This window comes from Ursus americanus, chromosome 32, assembly GCF_024610735.1.
Source record: "Ursus americanus isolate L20-20 chromosome 32, mUrsAme1.1.p, whole genome shotgun sequence".
NCBI classification, from domain to species: domain Eukaryota; kingdom Metazoa; phylum Chordata; class Mammalia; order Carnivora; family Ursidae; genus Ursus; species Ursus americanus.
In genome coordinates this window covers 4,234,821-4,257,659 of record NC_142158.1, presented here as the reverse complement: position 1 = coordinate 4,257,659, position 22,839 = coordinate 4,234,821, and the positions used below count along the sequence as shown (strand labels likewise).

The 22,839-nt window shown below is 44.9% G+C and overlaps 1 protein-coding gene across 3 annotated transcripts in view; it reads right to left on the bottom strand.

Annotated features, from left to right (window-relative positions):
- GPLD1 (glycosylphosphatidylinositol specific phospholipase D1) overlaps nt 1-22,839 on the bottom strand; it is a 63,137-nt gene that overhangs the window by 37,457 nt on the left and 2,841 nt on the right. For 2 of the 3 annotated variants that reach the window (XM_087857962.1, XM_045800512.2), the window contains 6 exons: nt 19,837-19,919; nt 17,133-17,188; nt 5,066-5,144; nt 1,808-1,905; nt 1,285-1,395; nt 235-283 (listed from right to left, as the gene is read on the bottom strand). In XM_087857962.1, coding sequence (XP_087714088.1) covers nt 235-283; nt 1,285-1,395; nt 1,808-1,905; nt 5,066-5,144; nt 17,133-17,188; nt 19,837-19,919 — 476 coding nt within the window. Of the gene's footprint in view, nt 1-234; nt 284-1,284; nt 1,396-1,807; nt 1,906-5,065; nt 5,145-17,132; nt 17,189-19,836; nt 19,934-22,839 lie in introns of those variants that run through there. The other variant, XM_087857963.1, reaches the window with a different exon arrangement.

The following is a 22,839-nucleotide window of genomic DNA, read 5'->3' as shown; positions in this document are numbered from 1 at the left end:
TACTAGCCATTTCACAAAGTGACGGAATACCTATCTCATAGAATACGAAAATAACATTTTATCTCAGGAGAACCACATACCCAGTCCTAACTCATCATGAAATGGTCTCAGTTAAGGAGAAAGAAGGTTATTCAACATAGGGGGAAAATACAGATTTAAGGTACAGAGTGACTCCATAACAAGGGAGATAGGACAATCACAAAAGAAACTATGGCAAATGTGAATCAACAGTACCGAAATCACCAGCCGAGTGGGCCTTGGAATAGGAGTCATGAAAATCAACCTGAGAAAGAAAGAGAATCATCTGATGTGTATACAGATCACACATTGTAACCCAAGCCCCTACCCCACAGCCACGCCAGGAGTGAGGAGAGGAATGCCTGACCTAGTGAATGCTAAGGGTCCCTAACAGGTGGACTCGATTTAAAAAAAAAGTTTGATTTCATTATTTTGTTAAAAAACGTATCGTGGCAGCTGTGCCCTATATTGACGTCTGGTAACAAAGCTATTGCAAACATCTGCACCTCAGAGGACATACACACCGTCTCTACTGAGTCCGAGCATAAGCTTCGCACAGGACGGCACTAAGAGCACCTGGTGACCAGAGGGGACTTCCAGAAACCAGAGCGCCACGTGCACTTCGGGGCTATGGCAGTTTCATATAGAAAATGGAAACAGCCCAGCATGGGGAGATGGGCGAAATGGGTGCAGGGGAGTGGGAGGTCACGGAGTGAATCCGGCACGGGAATAAAGCCGCAGCGCAGGGACGACAGTGAAAGGTGCGATGGCGGGGCTGCGCGGTGACAGGGGGGCGAGCCCAGCGTCTGCACACAGCTGTCGGATCGCCCGGAGCCCACGGAACGCTGCGTCGACGACACGCAAATAAAAACATTTTTTTTTTTTTGAATGTTAAAAAAAAAAAAAAGAAAATTAAAAAAGAACATGCATGGGGAACCATTCTTTCCAAAGAGAACGAAGTGGCAGCTCTTCGTATCCTTATTCACGCACACAACTTGAATAAAACATGAAATTTCCCAAATATTGTCTGTGACGAAACAGAACACGACATTTACTGCTGATTTCGGTGCACGTTAGTGGTTCTGCGCGTGCGATGAATTTTACAGGGAGCGGGAGGAGGAATAGAGAGGAAGGGATGGAAATGGAAGACTGCTCTGGGCAAGAAGCCTTGCTTCCACATGACCCCCGAATAACCTCAAGTTTTCCTCTCCTCCAGAAGGGCCAGTGCCGGCCCATGGCGTCATCCACCTGTAGACAAGTACTCACGGCTCCCATGGTCCTAAGGAACCCCTGCTCGATACCCAAGCTGTGCCAGCTGACGTCGGCCACCATGTGAGAGGTAATTCCAAACAAGAAAGCTACCAATTTCTCCGTGCCCTGCCAAATAAGCAGATTACAGGGACAGGCGCTTGGGTTATTTTACAAAAATCCTATTACAATGTTTAATAAACAGGATTTCCATTCCTGAGACTTGACAATAAAAACATCAGAGGCAGGGACATTGTAGTTTCTAGTGACGAAAACCACAAAGGACTTTTTGAAAAGTTTCGCAGCGCCTTGGAAGGGCTTTCAGAGACACTGCTCTCAGAGCAAAATAGCCAAGTGACCTACTGCGTTTTTCTAAGTTTATTCAGGTATTAACCAACCACGTCCTGTGTTGGGCCCTGGAGGTACAAGGGTGAACAGCCCTCCGGAGCCTGGGGTGGGATGGGGTGCAAACGGAGAAAATGCAGATGGAGGTGGGGGTCTGGAATGGAATTTCCTCTTGGCGCTAGAGGGCCGTGCCTACCTTCTCCCAGGGAAGGGGGTAGTTCTCTCGGATGTAGTGGACGCTTGCATTCAGAAAGGGGGTCCAGTGAGTGCTCTCAGACACGTCATGGAATTGCCCTGGAGAGACAAGAGCAGGTCTCAGGAGTCTTTCTGAAAATGCTGGAGATTCGCAGTGAAATCAGCCACCACGGCCACCTCCTGCAACCCTTCTCCTCCTTCCCTCCGAGCCTCTTCAGTTCTTCTGTTGATGTTCAGAGGAAGCCTCTAGAACAGAAAAGCCAGCTGGGAGAGAGAGAGAAAGGAGCCATGACCAGCTCACATCATCTCGAATCACCTGGGCTGCCACGGAGGCTGGAAGTGTTTTCCATGTCTGTGCTAAAGGGAAGGAGAAAAGGGGTGTGTGGTGGGGGTCTGGGGGGGGGTGCGGGGTGGTGGGTGGGAGTGCCGGAGTCAGCTGCGGGGCGGTGCAGGGGGGATGTGGGGGTGTGGGTACAGGTGCAGCTGTGTGTGTCATCTTTGTCCATCACAGCCCACCTTCCTAACAGCACAAAAGACAAAAGTAGATACTCCAAAGTCTATGAAGTGTTTTAATTTTCAACAATTGTTTTAAAATGGCACAGGCCCCAAGCATCAGCTGAATGGGCCAACGGGCACCCATGTAGCTCTTCATTCCCACAGCGGGGGTAGGAAGGACAGGACCCAGCATCTGTTCCAAACCTCCCCATGCCACACGTTCGTCCTGGGGCGTCAAACATCACGAGGGGCAACGAAACCACAACTCCAGAGTTTAGATCCCTCCGTTCAAATAGTTTTGCTGTCACTAAAGTACAAACATTTTTCTTAAAGATTTTATTTGACAGAGAAAGAGAGAGAGAGAGAAAGCGCATGCACAAGCAAGGGGGAGCAGCAGAGGGAGAAGCCGACTCCCCGGGGAGCAGGAAGCCTGAGGTGGGGCTCCATCCCAGGACCCTGGGATCGTGACCTGAGCCAAAGGCAGACGCTTAACCAACTGAGCCACCCAGGCGCCCCACAGTAAAAACATTCTAACCAGTTTTAAATCACTGGCTTTTCTGGAAATGATTTTCAAAGACATTGTAACTAAGAAATTTGATTTGCTCTCAGTTTTCCTAAAGAATAAACTTATAATTCCTATTTTACAGAATTCAGTAAAAATCCAAAATTAAGTATAACAGCAGCTCTTTGGACAAACGTCCCCCTTAACCAAATTGCCAGATTAAGCAAACCTTTTTGTTCCCTTCTGTAATCTTACTGAATGGAAGCAAAAGAAAGCCCACCCAGGGCCTGCGGGGTGGTGGTGGCCAGCAGGCCCTTGTCCCCCATGCACCTGTCCCCACAGCTGTGCTATAGCTGAGGGTCAGCAGGGCTGCTTCTAATCCTGGGGAGGCCAGGTGTCCTCATTATTATAGTTACAGACTTGATTCGGTATCAGGAAAACTGATACAATGGAGCATAAAAACAGCTGCTGCTTTGCCAACTGAGCGAGAACGTTTGCTTCCGTAAGATGCAATAAAAGTGGGCCCCCAAATCAAAAGACAGGTGCTGTGCATGTAGGTATGTGAGAGATCAAGGGAAAATTTGGACAAATTCATGAAAATCTAAGAGGAGTGTGCATGGACTTCCTCTTGGTCAGTGTATACTTTATAATGCGAACTGAGCTCACTGGTGTATCTGTCTGCACTGGTCCCGAGCTTGACCTCAGGGAGGGCATCTACTGGTAGAGGAAAAACAGAAAACCCGAGAGACTGGGGGCTCCTTTTCCACGCTTCTCGGAGCCTTCAGCACTGCGTGTTTGGTTGGTCTCTTAAGATGGCATATATTAAGCAAGTTTTCTCAAATTTGCCAAAAAAAGTTCTTTTTTAACTTCTTATAAGTTCTTTTTAAACTCCTTATACCAAGGAACGGTTATTAAGAGACATTACAGCCCCCTGAATACAGTTTGGGAAGTGCTAAACTGGAAATAGGTTTAGAAAGAGAAAAACTGTAACAAGCAGGCAAAATAACAGGATTCAGAAAGGACAGTTAACAGGCTAAGAAAGAAACCCCACCCAACCTTACAAATATGACAAATACAAAAGCTTAGTTATTTGGTATCATGACTACAGGAGTGGGTAGTCTGAAACATTTCATTGAGCCTAAAGGCAGCCCTGTATTAAAACAAATGACGGTGGGTGCCTGGGGGGCTCAGTTGGTTCAGTGTCTGCCTTCGGCTCAGGTCCTGGGATCCAGCCCCATGTCAGGCTCTCTGCTCAGCTGGGAGCCTGCTTCTCCCTCTGCCCTTCTCCTCCACTCATGCTCGCTCTCTCTCTCAAATGAAAAAATAAAATCTTTAAAAAACAAAAACAAAAATAAAATACACTTGGATAATGACCATGACCCTGAGACTCCAAAAATGGTTCACATGGAGATGTACTGGATGTCTATCGTTTGTCCCTCCCGACCCGAGTCCAACCTCCTCTGCCCTGCACGGTGCCCCTGAAGGGACCTGCCCAACTGGCCTCTTTACCCTCCAGCTTTGGTTGGGTGGGGTTTGGCCAATGGGGAGAACAGAGAGGAGATCAGAGAAAAGGAAGAGAGGTGGGGGTATTCATTCTCCCGGATCCCCGGCTTTGGGGCCCCGGGGACTGGCTGTGTCCCTGACTGAAGGTCTGGCCCCCTCAGGGCCTCCCCGTGCAGTTCCAGGAGGCGCTCCCTCCCTGCACGGTTCCTGCAGATCTCTTACATCCAGCCTGCAGCTCTGTAAATGGTCCCCTTATAAAACACCCCTCCGATTACCCTGCTGGAGTGCACCTTCCTTGCCCACTGGGGCCCCAATACACCCCATAAGTCCAGGTTACTAATAACGCCGCCTTAGATCTGCACGACACTGGACAAAATAACATGCGTGAACGCCCACAAGAATCCAGTGAAGAGGCAAGGCAGGCATCATTATTATTACGTCACAGGCGTGGAAACAGACGCAGCACAGCAAGGACTCTCTGAAGGTCACATGTTACCCGCAGCACAGCAGGAACAGAACCCAGACCCTTCCATCTCTTCCACCACGAAGTGGTAAAGTAAGGACGCATAGGATCATGAAAATTTTCAGAATTTCTACGCTTAAGTAGGTAAGGTTCGGTTAAATGAAAAACGCAGTCATGTGAACCAAGTCATTGACCAATGATCGTGGAAAATACGAGGTGTTCGATTTCTTCTGTCCTGCCCGTTCCTGTTAACCAAGTGAAGGAGACACCGTTTGGTCTGCAAGACTTGATCTTACCTCTCTCGCAGATGCTGGGGTAGAAGGCGTCAGGAAACACGGCTCCGGCCTGATACGCATCCTGGTGCTCAAGTAACAGCTGGGGAAGAGGAAAAGGGAGAGATCAGGGGCAAGAGACAGCAGTGTGGGACAAGCCCGCCCTACAGCAGGAGAGGGGACGGAAGGAAGGTGTAAGCATATAATAAAAACTCGGGCATAATCCCAGACGACGCCCTACAACCGAGACCTCAGGTTCTACCCTAGCAAACACAGGCTGATCAAGAAGTAGCAACAATCATTTATTTAATTTCACCTTTTGTTTCTCTGTCCACCAAAAGAGCAGGATTTCCCCAAGCCTAGCTCACCGACTGGTTCATGGTAAGATTTTCAATGATCCAGTGAAAGATCAGTGCCAGGAGAGAAATACAGACATGCGTACATACAACATGCACACATAAGCATGACGTTCGCACATAAAAGTTACACTGCTGACCCTTGAACACGGATTTGAACCATGCAGGTTCACTCAGATGCAGGTGATTTTCACTAGATATAGCAGAGTCCTAGAAATGTATTTTCTTTAATGCATTTTCTCATTAACATTTTCGTTAGCTTGCTTTATTACGAGAATACAGGATTATAACACAACCTACAAAATAAGCTTTAACTGACTTATTAAGGTTTCTGGTCAACAGTATGCTATTAGTAAAGCTTGGGGGGAGTCAAAAGTTAGATATGAGTTTTTGACTGCCTGGGGATCGGTGCCCCCTAATCCCAGCGTTGTTCAAGGGTCAACTATATATTTATATACAAGTTTATAGTTGCTCCCTGTACTTCAGAGTCAGATTATGTCTTTTGGGCTTTTTGGGGGGGAGTTTAAAAGATCCTTTCCCTTTTAAAATTATGATAAAAGTAGATAGTAAAAGAACATTATATGGGGCGCCTGGATGGCTCAGTCGTTAAGCGTCTGCCTTAGGCTCAGGGCGTGATCCCGGCATTATGGGATCGAGCCCCACATCGGGCTCCTCCGCTGGGAGCCTGCTTCTTCCTCTCCCACTCCCCCTGCTTATGTTCCCTCTCTCGCTGGCTCTCTGTCAAATAAAATCTAAAACAAAAAACAAAACATTATATTTCAGGGTGCCTGAGTGACTCAGTTAAGCTTCTGCCTTCAGCCCAGGTCATGATACGGGGGTCCTGGGATGAGCCCTGTGTGGGGCTCCCTGCTGAGCAGGAAGCCTGCTTCTCCTTCTCTCCCTCTGCCCCTCCCCCTGCTTGTCCCTCCACCTCCCCCATCTCTCTCAGTCTCTCAACTAAAATCTTAAAAAAAAAAAAAAGAAAAAAAGAACATTATATCTCAATGTTCTCGGCTGACTGGCTCTCTCCATTCTGACCCCCTTCAGGTGGGCCAGCTGCTGCGAGGGGCTAGAGACAGACTATATCCCCCAGACTGCACATGGAGCCCCGTCTGCCCCTCCACTTCAGCTAGCGGGCAAGTGCCGGGTTTTGCCTCGGCGGTAGCAGGGGGCCCAGGTGTTCTCAGGCAGAGGACCGAGCTCCTGTCTTGCGAGTAAGCAGCAGGGCTGAGGGGACGAGGCGGCTGGATTGGACTCAGCGGTGGGTGGCTGTTGGACCTGGTGCACGTGGCCCCGGCCGCCCGTTCTGTGCGTGGTTCGGGAGCCCTTCCTGGGTGCTTGGCTGGAGCTCACAGTTCCTCAGCACGCAATTCCCCAATCCGGGGGGGGGGGGGGCGGGTGCAGAAGCTAGCCAGAGGGGTTTCCAGCATCTGCAGACGAACTCCGATTGCCAAAGCAAAAGTTTGACAGCCTAGACTTCTAAGTATTTAAGTAATCTCTACCCACCGACCCGGGTCTCAAACTCACAACCCTGAGATTAAGAGTTGCATGTTCTTCCTACTGAGCCAGCCAGGGGCCCCCTAAGTTTTTTTTTTTTTTTTTAAAGATTTCATTCATTTATTTGAGAGCGCTGGTGCACAAGCAGGTGGGAGGGGCAGGCAGAGGGAGAAGCAGGCTCCAGCTGAGCAGGGAGCCCGATGTGGGGCTCTCGGTCCCACAATTCTTTTTTTTTTTTTTAAAGATTTTATTTATTTATTCGACAGAGATAGAGACAGCCAGCGAGAGAGGGAACACAGCAGGGGAGTGGGAGAGGAAGAAGCAGGCTCATAGGGGAGGAGCCTGATGTGGGGCTCGATCCCATAACACTGGGATCACGCCCTGAGCCGAAGGCAGACGCTTAACCGCTGTGCCACCCAGGCGCCCCTCGGTCCCACAATTCTTAATTTATGTAAGGACTTAACTAGTCCCCACTGCCACCAGTGTTTGGCTCAGAGATACACCTTTGATCAAAGCTAGCTCGGTTCGAACCTTCCCTGAGACTCCTCGTGGAGGGCTGTGTGGAAGACACCCTCTTCCCCTTGGGGATTTTCAGGCTGCAGGCCTGTGTCCTCCACGTGGAGAGAGACCACCACCTAGACCTCAGCGCTTGGAGCAGGGCTGCACGCTATCAGTTACAGGAGCCAATGAAGTCTCCTTTTTCTCTAAAGATGGCTTGCAAGCTAGACTTTCATCATGTAAAAATAATAATTAACTTGATTGAATATTTACCTTGCCAGCACTGACTTGGTCACTTTATAGGATTAAGACTTGTTGAATCTGCAGCTCTAGGGGAGGGAGATGCTGTTACTTAACATGAAAAAATAATTCTGAAGTCAACTTTGAAAAGTAAATGTGTCAGCAAAATAGGAAGCTGCTGGGGGGGGGGTGGTAAGTACAGGGGAGGATGCATCCTTCACATAGAAAAATGTATTTTTAAGCTACAGAAATAAAAACAGTAGGATACTGGAATTAAAGGAGATCAATGAAACAGAATAGAGAGCACAGAAACAGACTCCAGCATACACAGTATGTAACGGGGATGAATGAAGGTGCAGGAACCATCTGGTGGTGTTGGCACAACCCCGGGGTTGCGAGGGTTCTATTCTTGTGGGGGATCAAGCGTGGCCTACATGACACGGACTTGAACAGGACCAACAAGAGGTTCCTGGACTCCTCATGTGCTTTATGCCAAAACAAATAGAAGATGAATTAAAGCGTTAAAGGCTAAACATGAAGCCACAAAACTAGCAGGACGAAACTGAAGGGAGTTACTGCATAACCTCAGAGTGGGAATGATTTTTCTAAGCAAAGCATACAGGCAGAAGCCATAAGAGTAGAACAGAGAGCCAGAGAGAATGGAATGAAGTGCTTAATGACACAAAAACTGAAGGGTTTTTGGTAGGGAGCGCCAGAAGCAAATCGAACAATAACCACGAGAATCATCTGACACGTGACGGGGCTGATATCTTTAAGTCATTCTTCCACGTCAAGATAAATATCCTGATGGAGAAATGAGCAAAACATGTAAGTGATTCATAGAAGACGTAATAGAAACAGCTGATGAACACTCGAAAGTATTTAACCTCATTGATCAAAATGCCAATTAAGCCTATAACAAAACACCGTTTCCCCCCCCACCGAGTTAGCAAAAATGAAATTAAAACCAGGCCCTAAAAGTGAATGTTTCCAAATCTCAAGATACTTATCAAGAAATTTCAACGAGGGGAGCCTGGTGGCTCAGTCGGTGAAGCGTCTGCCTTCAGCTCAGATCATGATCTCAGGGTCCGGGATTGAGCCCTGAATCGGGCTCCCTGCTCAGTGGGGAGTCTGCTTCTCTCTCTCCCTCTGCTGCTCCCCCTGCTTGTGCGCTCTCTCTCAAAATCTTAAAAAAAATTTCAATGAAATATATGAGCAACTGAGGATATTAATCCTTCCTCCATCGTGGAGATCATTCCTGTTTTGTTTCTTCCTTTGTTTCTGGGCCAGAAGGACTCAGCTAGCAGCGCCAGGGCTGAAGCGTTTGCCAAACACGGTCGGGAAACTGGTCACAAATGAGGAGACTGAGCACAAAGAATACATATTGAGAGTGATGGCCAGATTTCTCACTGTTGGAGAAAGGAGCCGCAGATACGGGCACAGAGAAGGCTAGGACGAATGCTGTGCTGATGGGTCATAAACAGAGCTATTCTTGTGTGAACTCATGGTTTTAAATAAATAGGCGGATAAATAGACACAAAAGCCAACTGGGACAATGTAAGCATCAAGTGATAATAATGTAATATAAACTGTTAAATAGAAATCCGTGAACGTATATGGATAGAAGTAAATATATGAATGGGGAAAGAAGGAAAGGCTCTACTCAACAGCAGAATGCTGAGAAATGTAGAAAGTGATGGAATCAGATAAACAATTTGGTAACCATAATTATGATTTCAGGCACAAATTACTGACAGATGCTACAACCAGTCGGTAAACTTTGATGAGAAACAGGATATTTACATTACCTCAATATCTCTCCCCATGAAATATTTACTAGCCAATTAAAAAGTAGAAAATATTTATTTTCTGGTGTAAAAACTTGAAGACATCATCTCAACCAGGTTATAAAAAAAAAATCAACATCACTAGGACTTATTCCATCTTGCTAAGCCGAAGCCCCTGGGCATTGTACATAAAATGAGCGGATGAAGCCCCTGAGGGGCGGAGGTCAGTATGCGGGCGCTGGGAGCTCGGGACCTGAAGACGACACTGCAGTGAATTCCCTGGGCTTTCTCTTTGCCTCATAGGTCCCGAGTGGATACCAGGAAAGCCTGCCACCTAGAAACTCTACTGGGCATAAACCAAACACACAAACCCATGAACAACAACAAAAGCCTACTTTCTCTAACCATAAGACTAGGAAATGGACGGCCTAGCTAGACAGAAAACTTTTAGACAATAACCTTTCTGCTCTAGCCAAACATCACAGAAAACACTGTGGCCCCACCCTCACCAGGACTTTCATCCGTGCTGTCCTGTCCCCATCCCTACCCCTTAGTGTCAGTAGAGACCATGGGGAGAGCCTGGACACCCCGTCCCAACGGACAGTAACATGGCACCTCTCCCGCCCCCCCCGGGTGGGATCAGAAGAGGCCCAGGGGAGAGCAAGATGTTCACGAGGAGACCCCCCAGCACCTGCAGAGGCCACCGTGAGGAGCAATAACGAGGCACTTCTGCCGCTCCCGGCCACAGAGGCATCATGGAGGCTCGGGGGAACCTTGGCTTCCACCTCCACTTGGCAGTTAGGAGAGTTAGGAGATGGGTGATTCCCCCCCCCCCCCATCCTGGTCCCCTTCCAAAGTGGTGTCAGAAGAAGTCAGCTAAAGTGAAAGTTTTCAGTAAGATCCAGAGTCTCATAACCTAATACCCAAAATGTCCTCATACCTAAAATACCTGAACTTACCAAGAACCAGGGATATCAAAAGGAACGAAAAGAGATAACCAATAGAAGCCAACACAGAAATGATGGAAATTTTAGACTTATCTGACAAATATTTTAAAGCAGCCATGATAAAAATGTTTCAGTTACAAACATATTTAACCCCCCTCCAAACAGTCTCAGGAAAGGAATATATAAAGAACCACCCAAAGGAAATCTTAGAAGTGAAAAATACAATCACTGAAATGAAAGTTAACGTCACCAGAAACAGTACATTTGACATTGTGAGCCTTCTGGTACGATGTGGTGAGAATACAGCATCGCTTCTGTGTTCTGGGCTGTTGCTGTCAAAAGATAACCTGCAAGGGGCGTCTGGGTGGCTCAGCTGGTTAAACGTCTGCCTTCGGCTCAGGTCATGATCCTAGGGTCCTGGGATCGAGCCCTGAATGGGGCTCCCTGCTCAGATGGGAGTGTGCTTCTCCTCCTCCTTCTGCCCCTCCCTCGTTGTGCTCACCTGCACGCTCTCTTAAGTAAATAAAATCTTAATAATAAAAAAAAAAACCTGCAAGGGGATGTATAAGGAACTACCAGATGAAACCAAACTAAGGTACATTCCACAGTTTTTGGACCATGCCCTTTCCAAAATATCAAGGTCATTAAAGACAAGGTAGGCCTGAGGAAATGTTCTAGATCTCATGGTCCCGGATTGGTCCTGGAATCACAAAGAAGATTATTGAGACAACTGGGGAGATCTGGATGAAGGCTGAGGATTGGGTGACAGTGTTATTTAATGTTGATTTCCTGTGAGTACTGTGCTGTGGCTCCATAGGAGTGTCCTTGTTTTTAGGAAATACACAACGATGTGGTAAAGGATAATGGGCATCACGCTAGCAATTCACTCTAGAACCATTCAGGAGAAAAGAAATCAGTATCTATAAGTGGTGCAATTGCATGAGCTCTCTGGACATGAGGGATTCATTTTCCTTTCCAACTAACGAGCTCCTGAACTGGGCTGGAAGCAGCAGCTGTTTGACAAGCTGTTGCTCATAACATTTCAACAGAGCAACTGGCATTCGGATAGGATGAGGACGGTATAGTCAATAAATACATAGCAGGGACTTTTGTTTGATAGCACCAGTAATCAGTAAGATAGTCATCACAAGCGGTTCGACTGGTCAGCACCAAACTAGCAGGGTTTCTTCCTTCTCTGCTTTATGTAAATCCTGTAATTACCTCTTCCTTCTTTCTCATAAATACCCCTTGCTTTCCTTGCACTGGTGGCACACTTTTCTGGTTAATCCAGAATCTGTGCTCCCCTGAATTGCAATTCTGAGGCCCCGAATAAGGACCTTTGTTCCTTCTCAGGCCTACCTCCTTTCCTTGGGGGACAACAGAGAGGATAAAAGGGCAAATGTGTCACCAATTGAAGATCTACAGGAATATGGTAAAGGGCAGATAGGGATTGCCTAACTGTCCAGCTTTTCTATTGGTTTTTAATTTCTTCCAAATAAAAAGTTAAAATATAGAATTAGTTGAATAAATGATACATTATGGATAACAGAAAAATATGTAGTTGTTCTAAATGATTCTGAAGATCTCTTCTGACATGGAAAGACATCACCTATCTATTAAATGAAAAAGACAAGCTGCATAGTGTGTAGAGCATTATTTTGGGGGGAAGAAGGTGCTAATAAATTAAGAGATAAGGCCTAGAATGATATAAAGCCAAGTGTCAACACGGTTTGACAGAGTGTTTTACAGTATCTATCAGTTCTCTAGTCAGAAAAGAAATCTCTTCTGTAGGCAGGCAGGAGGAAGCAGGGCAGACAGGACCACAACTAACCGAATAACTACCATTGCTAGGATTTCATGGTTAAAATACCACATTCTGTTTATATATACATATATATGTGTGTATATATATGTATATATAATGGGTCCAACCATCACAGTATGAAACTAGAAATTATAAGAAAAAAAAAAAAACTAGGGGGGAAAAACCCCACACAGATGCTAAAAAACATGCTGGCAAAAACAGATGGGTCAATGCAGAAATCAAAGAGGAAATAACTACCTGGAGACAAACAAAAATGGAAATAATGACTGAAAATCTGTGGGGACACCTAGCTGGCTTGGTTGGTAGAGGACGTGACTCGTATCTCAGGGTCTTGAGTTTAAGCCCCATGTTGGGTATGGAACCTACTTGAAAAGAAAAATCTTTGGGATACAGCAAAAACAGTTCTAGCGGGGAAGTTTATAGCAGTACAGGCCTATTACAAGAAATAAGAAAAATCTCAAAGCAATCAAACCTTACACCCAAAGCAACTAGAAAAAGAACAAAGCCCAAAGTTAGTAGAAGGAGGGAGATAATAAAGATTAGAGTGGAAATAAATGAAAAACAAAACAGATCAATGGAACCAAGAGTTAGTTTTTTTGAGAAGATAAACAGAATTGATAAACCTTTAGCCAGACTCAAGAAAGAGCAAGTACTCAATAAGGAAAAATCAGAAATGAAGGAGAAACAACCAACACCACAGAAATACCATTATAAAAGAATACTATGAAAAATTATATAACAAATTGGAGAACCTAGAAGAGATGCATAAATTCCTAGAAACATACAATCTGCCAAAGCTGAACCAAGAAGAAATAGAAAATTTGAACAGACCATTAGTAACAAAATTGAATCTGGATTCAAAACACTCCCAAACAAGAGTCCAGGACCAGATGGCTTCACTGGTGAACTCTACCAAACACTTAAAGAAGAATTCATACGTATTCTTCCAAACTCTTCCAAAAAACAGAAGAGGAAGGAAAACTTCCAAATCCCTTCTACAAGGCCAGCTTTACCCTGATTCCAAAACCAAAGACATCACTAAAAAAGAGAACTACAGGCCAATATCCCTGATGAACACAGATGCAAAAAGCTTCAACACATATGACCAAACCAAATTCTAGTATGTTAAAAGGACCACTTCTGTTCATGATAAAAACTCAATAACGTGGATTTAGGGGAACCACATCTCAACATGATAGAGGCCTTCTATGAAGAAGCCACAGCTGACATACTCAATGGGGGAAAACAGAGCTTTTCCCCTAAGGTCAGAAACAAGACGAGGATGTTCATTCCCACCACTTTCACTCAGCAGAGTACTGGAAGTCCTAGCTGCGGCACTCAGACAAGAAATAAAAGCATCCAAACTGGTAAGAAAGAAGTAAAATGGTCACTCTTTACAGATGACATGATACTACATATAGAAAACCTATAAGACTACAAAAAGAATTATTAGAATAAAGGAATTTTAGTAAAGTTGCAGGATACAAAGTTAATATGTAGAAATCTGCACCATTTCTATATGTTCATAAGGACATAGCAAAAAGAATTAAGAAAACAATCTCATTTACAATTGCACCAAGAAGAATAAAATATCTAGGAACAAATTTAAACAAGGATGTGAAAGACCTATACTCTGAAAAGTCATAAGATACTGCTGAAAGAAACTGAACGTGACACAAATGGAAAGATATTCCATGCTCACGGATTGGAAGGATTAATATCGTGAAAATGTCCATATTACCCATAGTAATCTACAGATTAATGCAATCCCTATCAAAATACCAATGGCATTTTTCACAGAACTAGAACAATCCTAAAATTTGTGTGGAACTACACAAGACACCAAATAGCCAAAGAAACCTTGAGAAAGGAGAACAAAACTGGAGGTATCACAATCCCAGATTTCAAGATATACTACAAAGCTGTAGTAATTAAAACGTATGGTACTGGCACAAAAATAGACACATAGATCAATGGAATGGAGCAGAGAGCCCAGAAATAAACCCTCACTTATATGGTCAATTAATCTATGACAAAAGAGTCATAATATACAATGAGAAAAAGACAGTGTCTTCCAGAAATGATGCTGGGAAAAATGGACAGCAACGTGCAGAAGAATGAAACTGGGCCATTTTCTTAAACCAAACACAAAAATAAAATAAAGACCTAAATATGAGACCTGAAACCATAAAAATTCTAGAAGAAAACACAGGTAGTCATCTCTTGGACACCGGCCTTAGCAACATATTTATGGCTATGTCTTTTGAGACAAAAGAAAACTACTGGGACGACACCAAAATAAGATTTTGCACAGAAAAAGACAAACAAAAGAACTCAACCAAACAACAAAGTAACGTACTGAATGGAAGAAGATATTTTCAAATGATGCGTCCAACAGAAGTTTACTATCTGAACTACACAAAGAACTCCTACCACTGAACACAAAAAACTCCCAAACAATCCCATTAAGAAAAAGAGGACTTGAACAGACATTTTTCCAAAGACATGTAGATGGGCAATACACATATGAAAAAAAATGCTCAACATTTATCAGCGGGGAAATGCAAATCAAAACTACAATGAGATGATCACCAGACACGGACACCTATCAGAAAGGCTAGCATCAAAACGACAAAAAATAAGTGTTGATGAGGATGTGGAGAAAAAGGAACCCCGTGCACTGGTGGTGGGAATGTAAATTGGTGCAGCCACTGCGGGGAAACGGGAGGTTCCTCGAAAAATTAAAAATAGAAATACCATATGATCCAGTAATTCCACTGCTGGGTATTTACCCAAGAAAACAAGAACACTAATTTGAAAAGATATACGCACCTGATGTTTACTGCAGCATTATTTATAATAGCCAAATATAGAAACAATCCAGGCGTCCATAGACACGTGAACGGATAAAGGAGATGTGATTACACACACACACACAGAGGACTATTACTCAGGCATTAAAAAAGACTAAGATTTTGTCATCTGTGACAACATGGATGGAGCTAGAGGGTACTAGGCTAAATGAAGTAAGTCAGAGAAAGACAAATACCATGTGATTTCGCTTATATGTGGAATCTAAGAAATACATGAACAAACAAATTGACTTTTAAATACAGAGAAGAAACTGGTGGTTGCCAGAGGGAAAGGTGGAGGGTAGGGAAGGGATCAGCAAAATAGGTGAAGGGTATTTAGAGGTACAAGCTTCCAGTTATAAGTCATGGAAATAAAAGGTACGGCACAGGAGATACTGTTAATCTCCCGTGTAAATAATATTGTGATAACACATGGTGATGGGTAGTGACCACATTTATCGTGGTGAGCACTGAATAATGTGCGGAATTGTTGAATCACTATGCTGTACATATGTAATGTAGCATTATCAACTACACTTTAATAAGAAAACAATAGGAAAAAAAGTATCAGGGCAATAATGACCACCAATATGAGGTCAGCTTGCTTCTGATAGTTTTTTTTTTCTTTTAAGATTTTATTTATTTATTTGACAGAGAGAATGTGAGACAAGCAATGGGAGCAGCAGGCAGGGGGAGAGGGAGAAGCAGGCTCCCCACTGAGCAAGGAGCCCAATGCAGGGCTCAATCCCAGGACCCTGGAATCACAACCCCAGCCCAGGGCAGATGCTTAACCTACTGAGCCACCCAGGAGCTCTGCTTCTGACAGTGCTTATAAATTAGTACACGGATTTTCTCAGCTTTAGGCATTATTCTCTTTGTGTAAGTCAAAGACTTCACGAACAGTCACCTCTGGCTATATTAACAAAAGATAATCCCAGAACCAACAAAATTCAAACCCCAATGAGTCCAGAAGTCCCCAAAGAGCAGGTATGAGTAGGGAGAAAGAGACACTACAACAAGTCCTACACACAGAGATATAAACTACATCATGGAAAGGGATCGGACAGTATCACAAGAGGTGAGGTAGTCCTGACCCTCGTAAATTGAAGGTGAAGTGTAAGCACTCAGGGCACTTAGTCATTTCCAATGATGACATCAGTATCTGCATTAGGACCAATGCAGAGGGGAAGGATCGGTGTCCAGTTCACACATTTCAAATTAAGTTAATGATACAAGCATGAATATCTCCACTAGAAAACTGCTCTGCACACACTTGGGATTGATTGTTCGCATGATGAATTAGGTAGGTTCTTGCTTCTCCTCATCCCTGGCTACCTTCCACCAGGGTCAATGAAGATAAACACTGTTCGATCGCCAAGTCAGAAAGTTGAAACTAATGCCTAAAAATGGTTGAGGATAGGAACATTTCAGTTATCTCCCCATCCTGCTTTCTGTACGGAATTGTCGAGACTTACTGGTAATAATTTGATCCAGTTCTGATGTCACCAGGGAATATTAACCACTCTTATCAAATGTAGGTACTAAGAATCATCTTTGCACAAAGCATTATTTAGCCCAGAACTAGAAATAGTGTATAAGGTCAGAGTGGGACCAATTTGAGGACAGCTACAGGAAAGCCATCAGACAGTGTTACCAAGAATACAGTAGAAGGAGACATCAGAAGAGCATCTCAAAGCAGACTCCTGCTTTTTGTGCTGATGCAATTTTTATACAACACAGTCAAGAGGTGAAAAATGATTTATCTCAGGCATGACCTCTTTTTGTAAAAACAAAATGATGTACTTTTTAAATTCTCAGTTTTTCAAATTATGATTCATCATTAAGATATTTCAGTGATACTATTTAATGTTATATCACATACATAATACATATAATTACATATATAATATATATATGTTCAGGTAGTACTAGAGGGGACATATACCCTTTATAGCCCCAAATATTAACGTTTTATGAAAAGAAAAAGGACTCTTAAAATTACTGCCTAAATATCTGTTAGGACCTTTATTTAGGCACCTTTGGAAGAGAGTTAATGCACAAGGAATAAGAGAAAAATTAAACTTTATACCTCTTTGTAGTTAACTCTCCCATCCTGAAGGTGGAGAAACTCCAGAGCTCTGTGTCCTGAGAGAAAGATATAAGTCAATTAAATTCAACTGTAACTGAAAACAGAACTATTTAAGATGTTTTAAAAGGAAAATGGGGGTGTATGGGTGGTATAGGCGGCTGGGTGTTAGATTCTTGGTTTTGTGTCAGGTTGTGATTTCAGGGTCGTGGGATCGAGCCCCAAGTCAGGCTCCATGCTCAGTGTGAAGTATGCTTAAGACTCTCTCCCTCTCTCTCTGCTCCTTCTCCCGCTCATGCTCTATCTCTAATAAATAAAAATCTGTAAAAAAAAAAAAAAAGAAAAAAAAAGAAAATGTAATTTTGTTATTGTAACTGCCAAGGAAGGGGGAAATGAAAGTCAAGTGTGTACTCACTAGTCATTTCCGCTAGGCATAATAAGATTCATACAATATTTAAATTGCTGAAATACAAGTCAAATTTGCACAGAGATTTGAAGTTTCTGCTTAGCTGGCACCATGGCCCTGCTACGCTAGGTCTCAGTTCCCTCCTAAGTAAAATTAAGTAAATAATTCCCACCTCGCAGGTGTGCTGAGTCACACAAAATACACGTGATGTGACGAGCACAGTGGCTGATACACGGAAGGAGCTCAGTAAGCAGAAGCTGTCATCTTATTTCGCCTCAACAACTCCCTGAGATAAAGGACCCTAAGCAGGAAAGAGCACACACGGCCAAAACCATGGGCTGAATCAGTTACTCTTGTATGTTTTTTCATGAGTTGGGCCACATTAGATGGGACCCCTCCCCCAAAAAAAGCCCCAGGTCACCTGCTCCCCCCACATGCCGACACAGACACATCCACACCCTGACTCTTCCCAGAATCTCTACGATGAACAGGCCTTGGGAAGTCACATTCAAAGGCGATACCTTACTTCTATTGTGAATCACACCCAATTTTGTAATTCATACAAAAATACAGCCACTCCTCCAAGCGTAACCCTAGAAGATACAGGCTCCCAGCCCACACCTGTAACCTGGACACAGGACTGCGGTGACTTACAGCCCAAACCACTGAATGAGGCCCATTCTAATTAACTCACAGAACTGTCAGCCTTCCAACAGGCTTTACATAGGTAGTGGAAACACAAACCAAGAGATTTACGAAATCCTCTAAGTGGTAAATGTTGGAGTTTTGTCTTTCACCTAAGACTCCTCAAAATCTGTGCAGGTTCGGAGTGGCCTTCAGTTATGTTCATATAAACAGTTTTATATTATATATGGAATATATTAATGTATTAATATTTACATATTTATATAATAGAGATATTATCTATTCTATTATATAAATATTTTTATTAAAAATAAATACATATCATAGTATGTTATGTTTAATATAATAGATTACACTGAATATATGTTTCATATAAATCTATTAGGATCTTTGGTACCTACTGAAAAAAAGGCAAGCAGTTATCCAATTTTATTAAAATTTCATAATTCATCTGTGTTTAAACTTGGAGTAAAAACTTTCCATTTAATACTTATTCTTGAATATTCTCATTTACACTTGGTTCATTCTCAGCCCACTTGTTTTAGCAATTTCAATTTCAGAGAACTTACAGTTGGACAATACTTTCAAATTCAGAGACATTCTGCTTCCTTACTTTACAGAAGAGGAACACAGAGAAAATGAACCGTTCTGTGTCTCATACCTAGTTGACAGCAGAGCTGGTATTAGAAACTGGGTCTAATTCTCTTTTCCATGGTTTCCTGACTGCCTGTTCTCAATAAATGTGTTTGGAAAGCACACCGGACTGGCTCTCAGGACATACAATCCTAGGCCAGCTCACTAATGAGCTAGCTGTGAGATTCTCCAGATTGATTTCCTTGTCTGTGAAATACAGGGACCGGGCTCAGTAACTGAGTTCTGGGATCATAGGTTCTTGTTGACCAGAACTCAATAAATACCTCGGTCTATCTGGCACTGACAAGTTTTCACAATTTGTAATCTTGCTCTGATTGGTACCTTCTGGCTAGGTGGCCTAACTATATTTTTATTGTTTTTATCTAGAAGAAAACCCAGACATCAGGCATATTTAAAATTAATGTGAAAATTGTTATAGAATATAATCCTATCTGATTACATTACAAATCGGCTTACATTTGCCATGAGTCCAAAAAAACATCACACTCTTCATCCGAGAACTCAATCCACCATGCACCTGTGTTTGGTACTCTGCCTCACCCCCGAGCCTGTCCTCCCCAGCTCCTGTCATCCAGGGCACCTCTAATGCCAGTGGTCGGACTCCCTCGCTTCCTTGCCCTCCCTGAAGCCAACCACTTGACTCAGGGGACCCACTGCCGTGGCCACAGGTGGCCCTGTACACATACTTGGAAATATAAAACAACAAAAACACATTCCTCACGCCTACCGAGTTCCACCCATCTTCCTCCCTCCAGCTCTATCGGCTCTGCTTCATGGCAAAGGCTAGTTTCTCCAGCTCCTCACTGTTTGCCTACCCGGATCACCAAGCCACATCGTTCCCTTGCCTCCTGCCCGCCCTTCCACGGAACCCACCCGACTCCAGTCACCGCGCTGCAATCCGGGGAACTTGTTATCGATACGTGGGACCGACGTCACAGCTCTTCCTTAACGCCCTTTAACACGCTTAGCATCCTAATCCCGCGGCAAGGCGGCCGCACTTACCTATCTCGATGTGTGTGGAGATGCCACACGGCGAACCCCCCGGGCAGAGGGAGCCCAGCACGATCAGCAGCCCAGGCCACAACCTGCAGACGGACATGCCCTCGTTACTCGCTGCTCCTCGGGGGCACGAAGTGCTCAGAGCTGTGGCAGCGGGCCTGAAACCCAGGCCCAGACCCACTGCTTTCGCTCTAAGCAGGTCACTGACACAGGAAACCAAGCCTCATTTCAAAATAATAACGCTTCCCAGCCCACTGTTTAACTACTGTTTAACTTCACCAGAACAGCAAACAAACTCCACCTGGGAGAGAAAGAAAAAGCCATCAACCGAAATCTGAATGTCCTGAGCAAGGCCCCTTTCTGACCCAGGTGTCCTCCAGATTTCTTGTTGACACAAAGTTTGTATGGTCACCCTGGCAAAGTTGTCTCCAAATGTTCTTTGCATTCTTCAAGAAAGAGAAAGAGAGAGAGACTCACCTGCCTCTATTAAGGGTCCACATGCTGGACCACCTCAGCTCACAGAGGCTGACCCCTCAGGCAACCTTTGCACACCCACACGGGGGCCCGTGTCCTCAGCCTCCCAAGCTTCTCCAAGCGCTGGGAGAGCTTTTATGACGATCAGCTGGCACCGGCCTCTCTTTCAGTATTTGGCAACAGATACTGACACTTGCACGGATTACACAAGAGCAAGCACTCCTGGTCTCTCTGCTCCTGGCTGTTCTTATGGGGCTTATCTCGAGCCTGTTGCGCGGTCAGATTCCTGCACCCCCAGCAAAGACGCGGATTCCACTGGGGGCGGGAGACATGGGACAGATTTAAGACCAAGGAACAAGGATTCAGAAAATACCTGTCAAGAAGCATCTAGTCCATTGCATTTAATCCATGGGAAAAATTCGGTGAAGCTCTATCATGGAAATGGTGGTGATATTACAGCTCAAATTATGCATATTATATGTGAGAAACAAGAAAGGAGATCCTGAAACAGTGGAAGGAAACCGTACTCATGCTCAGGTGAGCAAATGGAAGAGAAGAATAGCAGAAGACGGGGTGATTTGCGACCCTTAGGTGTCTGCCAAGTTTCCTCTATAAACTTAGCTTAGCCACCTGCAAGCCCCAAAGAAAAGAAGCCCGCAGCTCTCCCTCAATCCAGAGGGCATTGGGCCCAGCTGCTCCTGACTGCTTTTAGGCCAGAGGTCATGAACTAATGTGCTTTGTCTAGCTAACAGGGTGTTTTATAAACTTAGGTCTAATTCTCCCCCTTACTGTAAGTGGGGGAGCTGTTGGAGAAGGGTGGGAGTAGAGATGGAAGTGCCCAGGATAAGGCCAGGTCCCCTAATCTTGTCCTAATAAGCCCAGTGAGCCATCACACCCAGCCAGGCTCTGGGAGGCACTGGGCAGCCTAGGAGCAAGACAGCAACCGGAAGGGAATTGTTCCCATTCTGAAAGGAGGCTTGCAGAGGGCACAAGACCGTCGGAGAGAAGGTGGGGGGGGGGCAACATCATGACTTTCCCAGGCCTTAGGCACTTTTGCCCTTGTGGGCCCCTTCCTTCATAAAAATTAAGTCAGATTTTACATCTCCACTGGCCTCAGTATTAATATATTTATATTCAATCTAAAAAGTTTTTAATTTTTTAAAAATCGGGAAGTTTTGTGCGCTCCTACAAGTACTCCTAGGGAGTGTGTCTATTGGAAAGTCAGCTGGAAAAGGGAGTGGTTCCTTAAGATAAGCCAACTGATTCTGGATGGAGAGAGGCTGCCACAGTTGTCCCAACAGTAGAGCTCCCTCTGGAGGCTGCAGGTGGAAAGACACCAGGTCTCACGCACGAGGCCGCATTCTCCCCTCCAGGACCTCCTCTCCGCCCCCCAGATTCCTTCGGCAGAATAAAGAGCGAATCCAGACACACAAAAAGATTAAACTCCGCTGTTCCCACTTCTGCTTGATGTGACTCACTCAGGACCGAGGGACGCCGACTCAGAAAAAAACAGTCGAAATTTAAAGTTACTGCCTCCGCATTTTGCGAATAAGAACCCAACGTCTTAGAGACAGGCTCTGAAAAAGACAGCGAGACTCAACTCAGTAGGAATAGAGAAGCAGAGATACGCATTGATTTAGGATCGCTAGTCTTAGCCTAGGCACGGGCTTCACTCGAACCCAGATTCCGAAGATCGCCCTCCTAAACATATATTTGCATCCTCATTAAAGTTGAGGCTTCCTTCCTGCTTCCAGATTCTTAGGCTCATGTCTACTTGTAATTATACCTCGGTTGATTCAATTCTGACGAATGGTGTCCCATTGACTAGTTGGAGGCCTAACTATCTTAACTAGTGGCTTGTCCTAGGGCAGCTACTAGGACTTTGAACGTTGTGCTGAATTTAATGTAGCAACTCTGCTACGCAATTATTTTATCTCATAACAAACGAGAGAACTTTCTACAAAAAGGGAAAAAAGAAAGGAGGTTAAGTAATTAGAGGAAGATCACACACAACTTGTTCACAACAGATTCTGAGTTTGGGGCCAAGTCGGTCTCTCTCCGGAAGCACTGTGACACATCAGGGGGACCCCTACTCCCAATGAATGGGGAGAATACGTAGACACACCCAGAAAAACACCCAAGCGGCAGAACACTGCGACACACTCGCCTCGCGCAGGGAACCCTCAGCTCAGATCCCTAGTGCCCAGGAGCTGTGGCGATGAAGAGCGGGGATCATGCCCTTAGCAGCTGGGGCGGACACCACCAGCGCATCCGTGGACCCAGGACAAATTCCAGTGGCGAGGGATGCAGGTTTGGGACCGCGAGGGGGCGTGCGGGGGAGGGAGCTGTAGTCCTGCAGCAGGTGCGGAGCTAAGGAATAATTACAAATGAGCACTCGAGGCTGGTAAGGTGAGGCCCGCAGGTGCATCTCCCGGCGAGCCCTCCCAGGTCTGGCGGAGAACGAAGCGGCACGCCACGAAGGACCGCCAAGGGTGCGGAAGAGGGCGCTGCTCCGCGTCGCCGCCGCTTTCA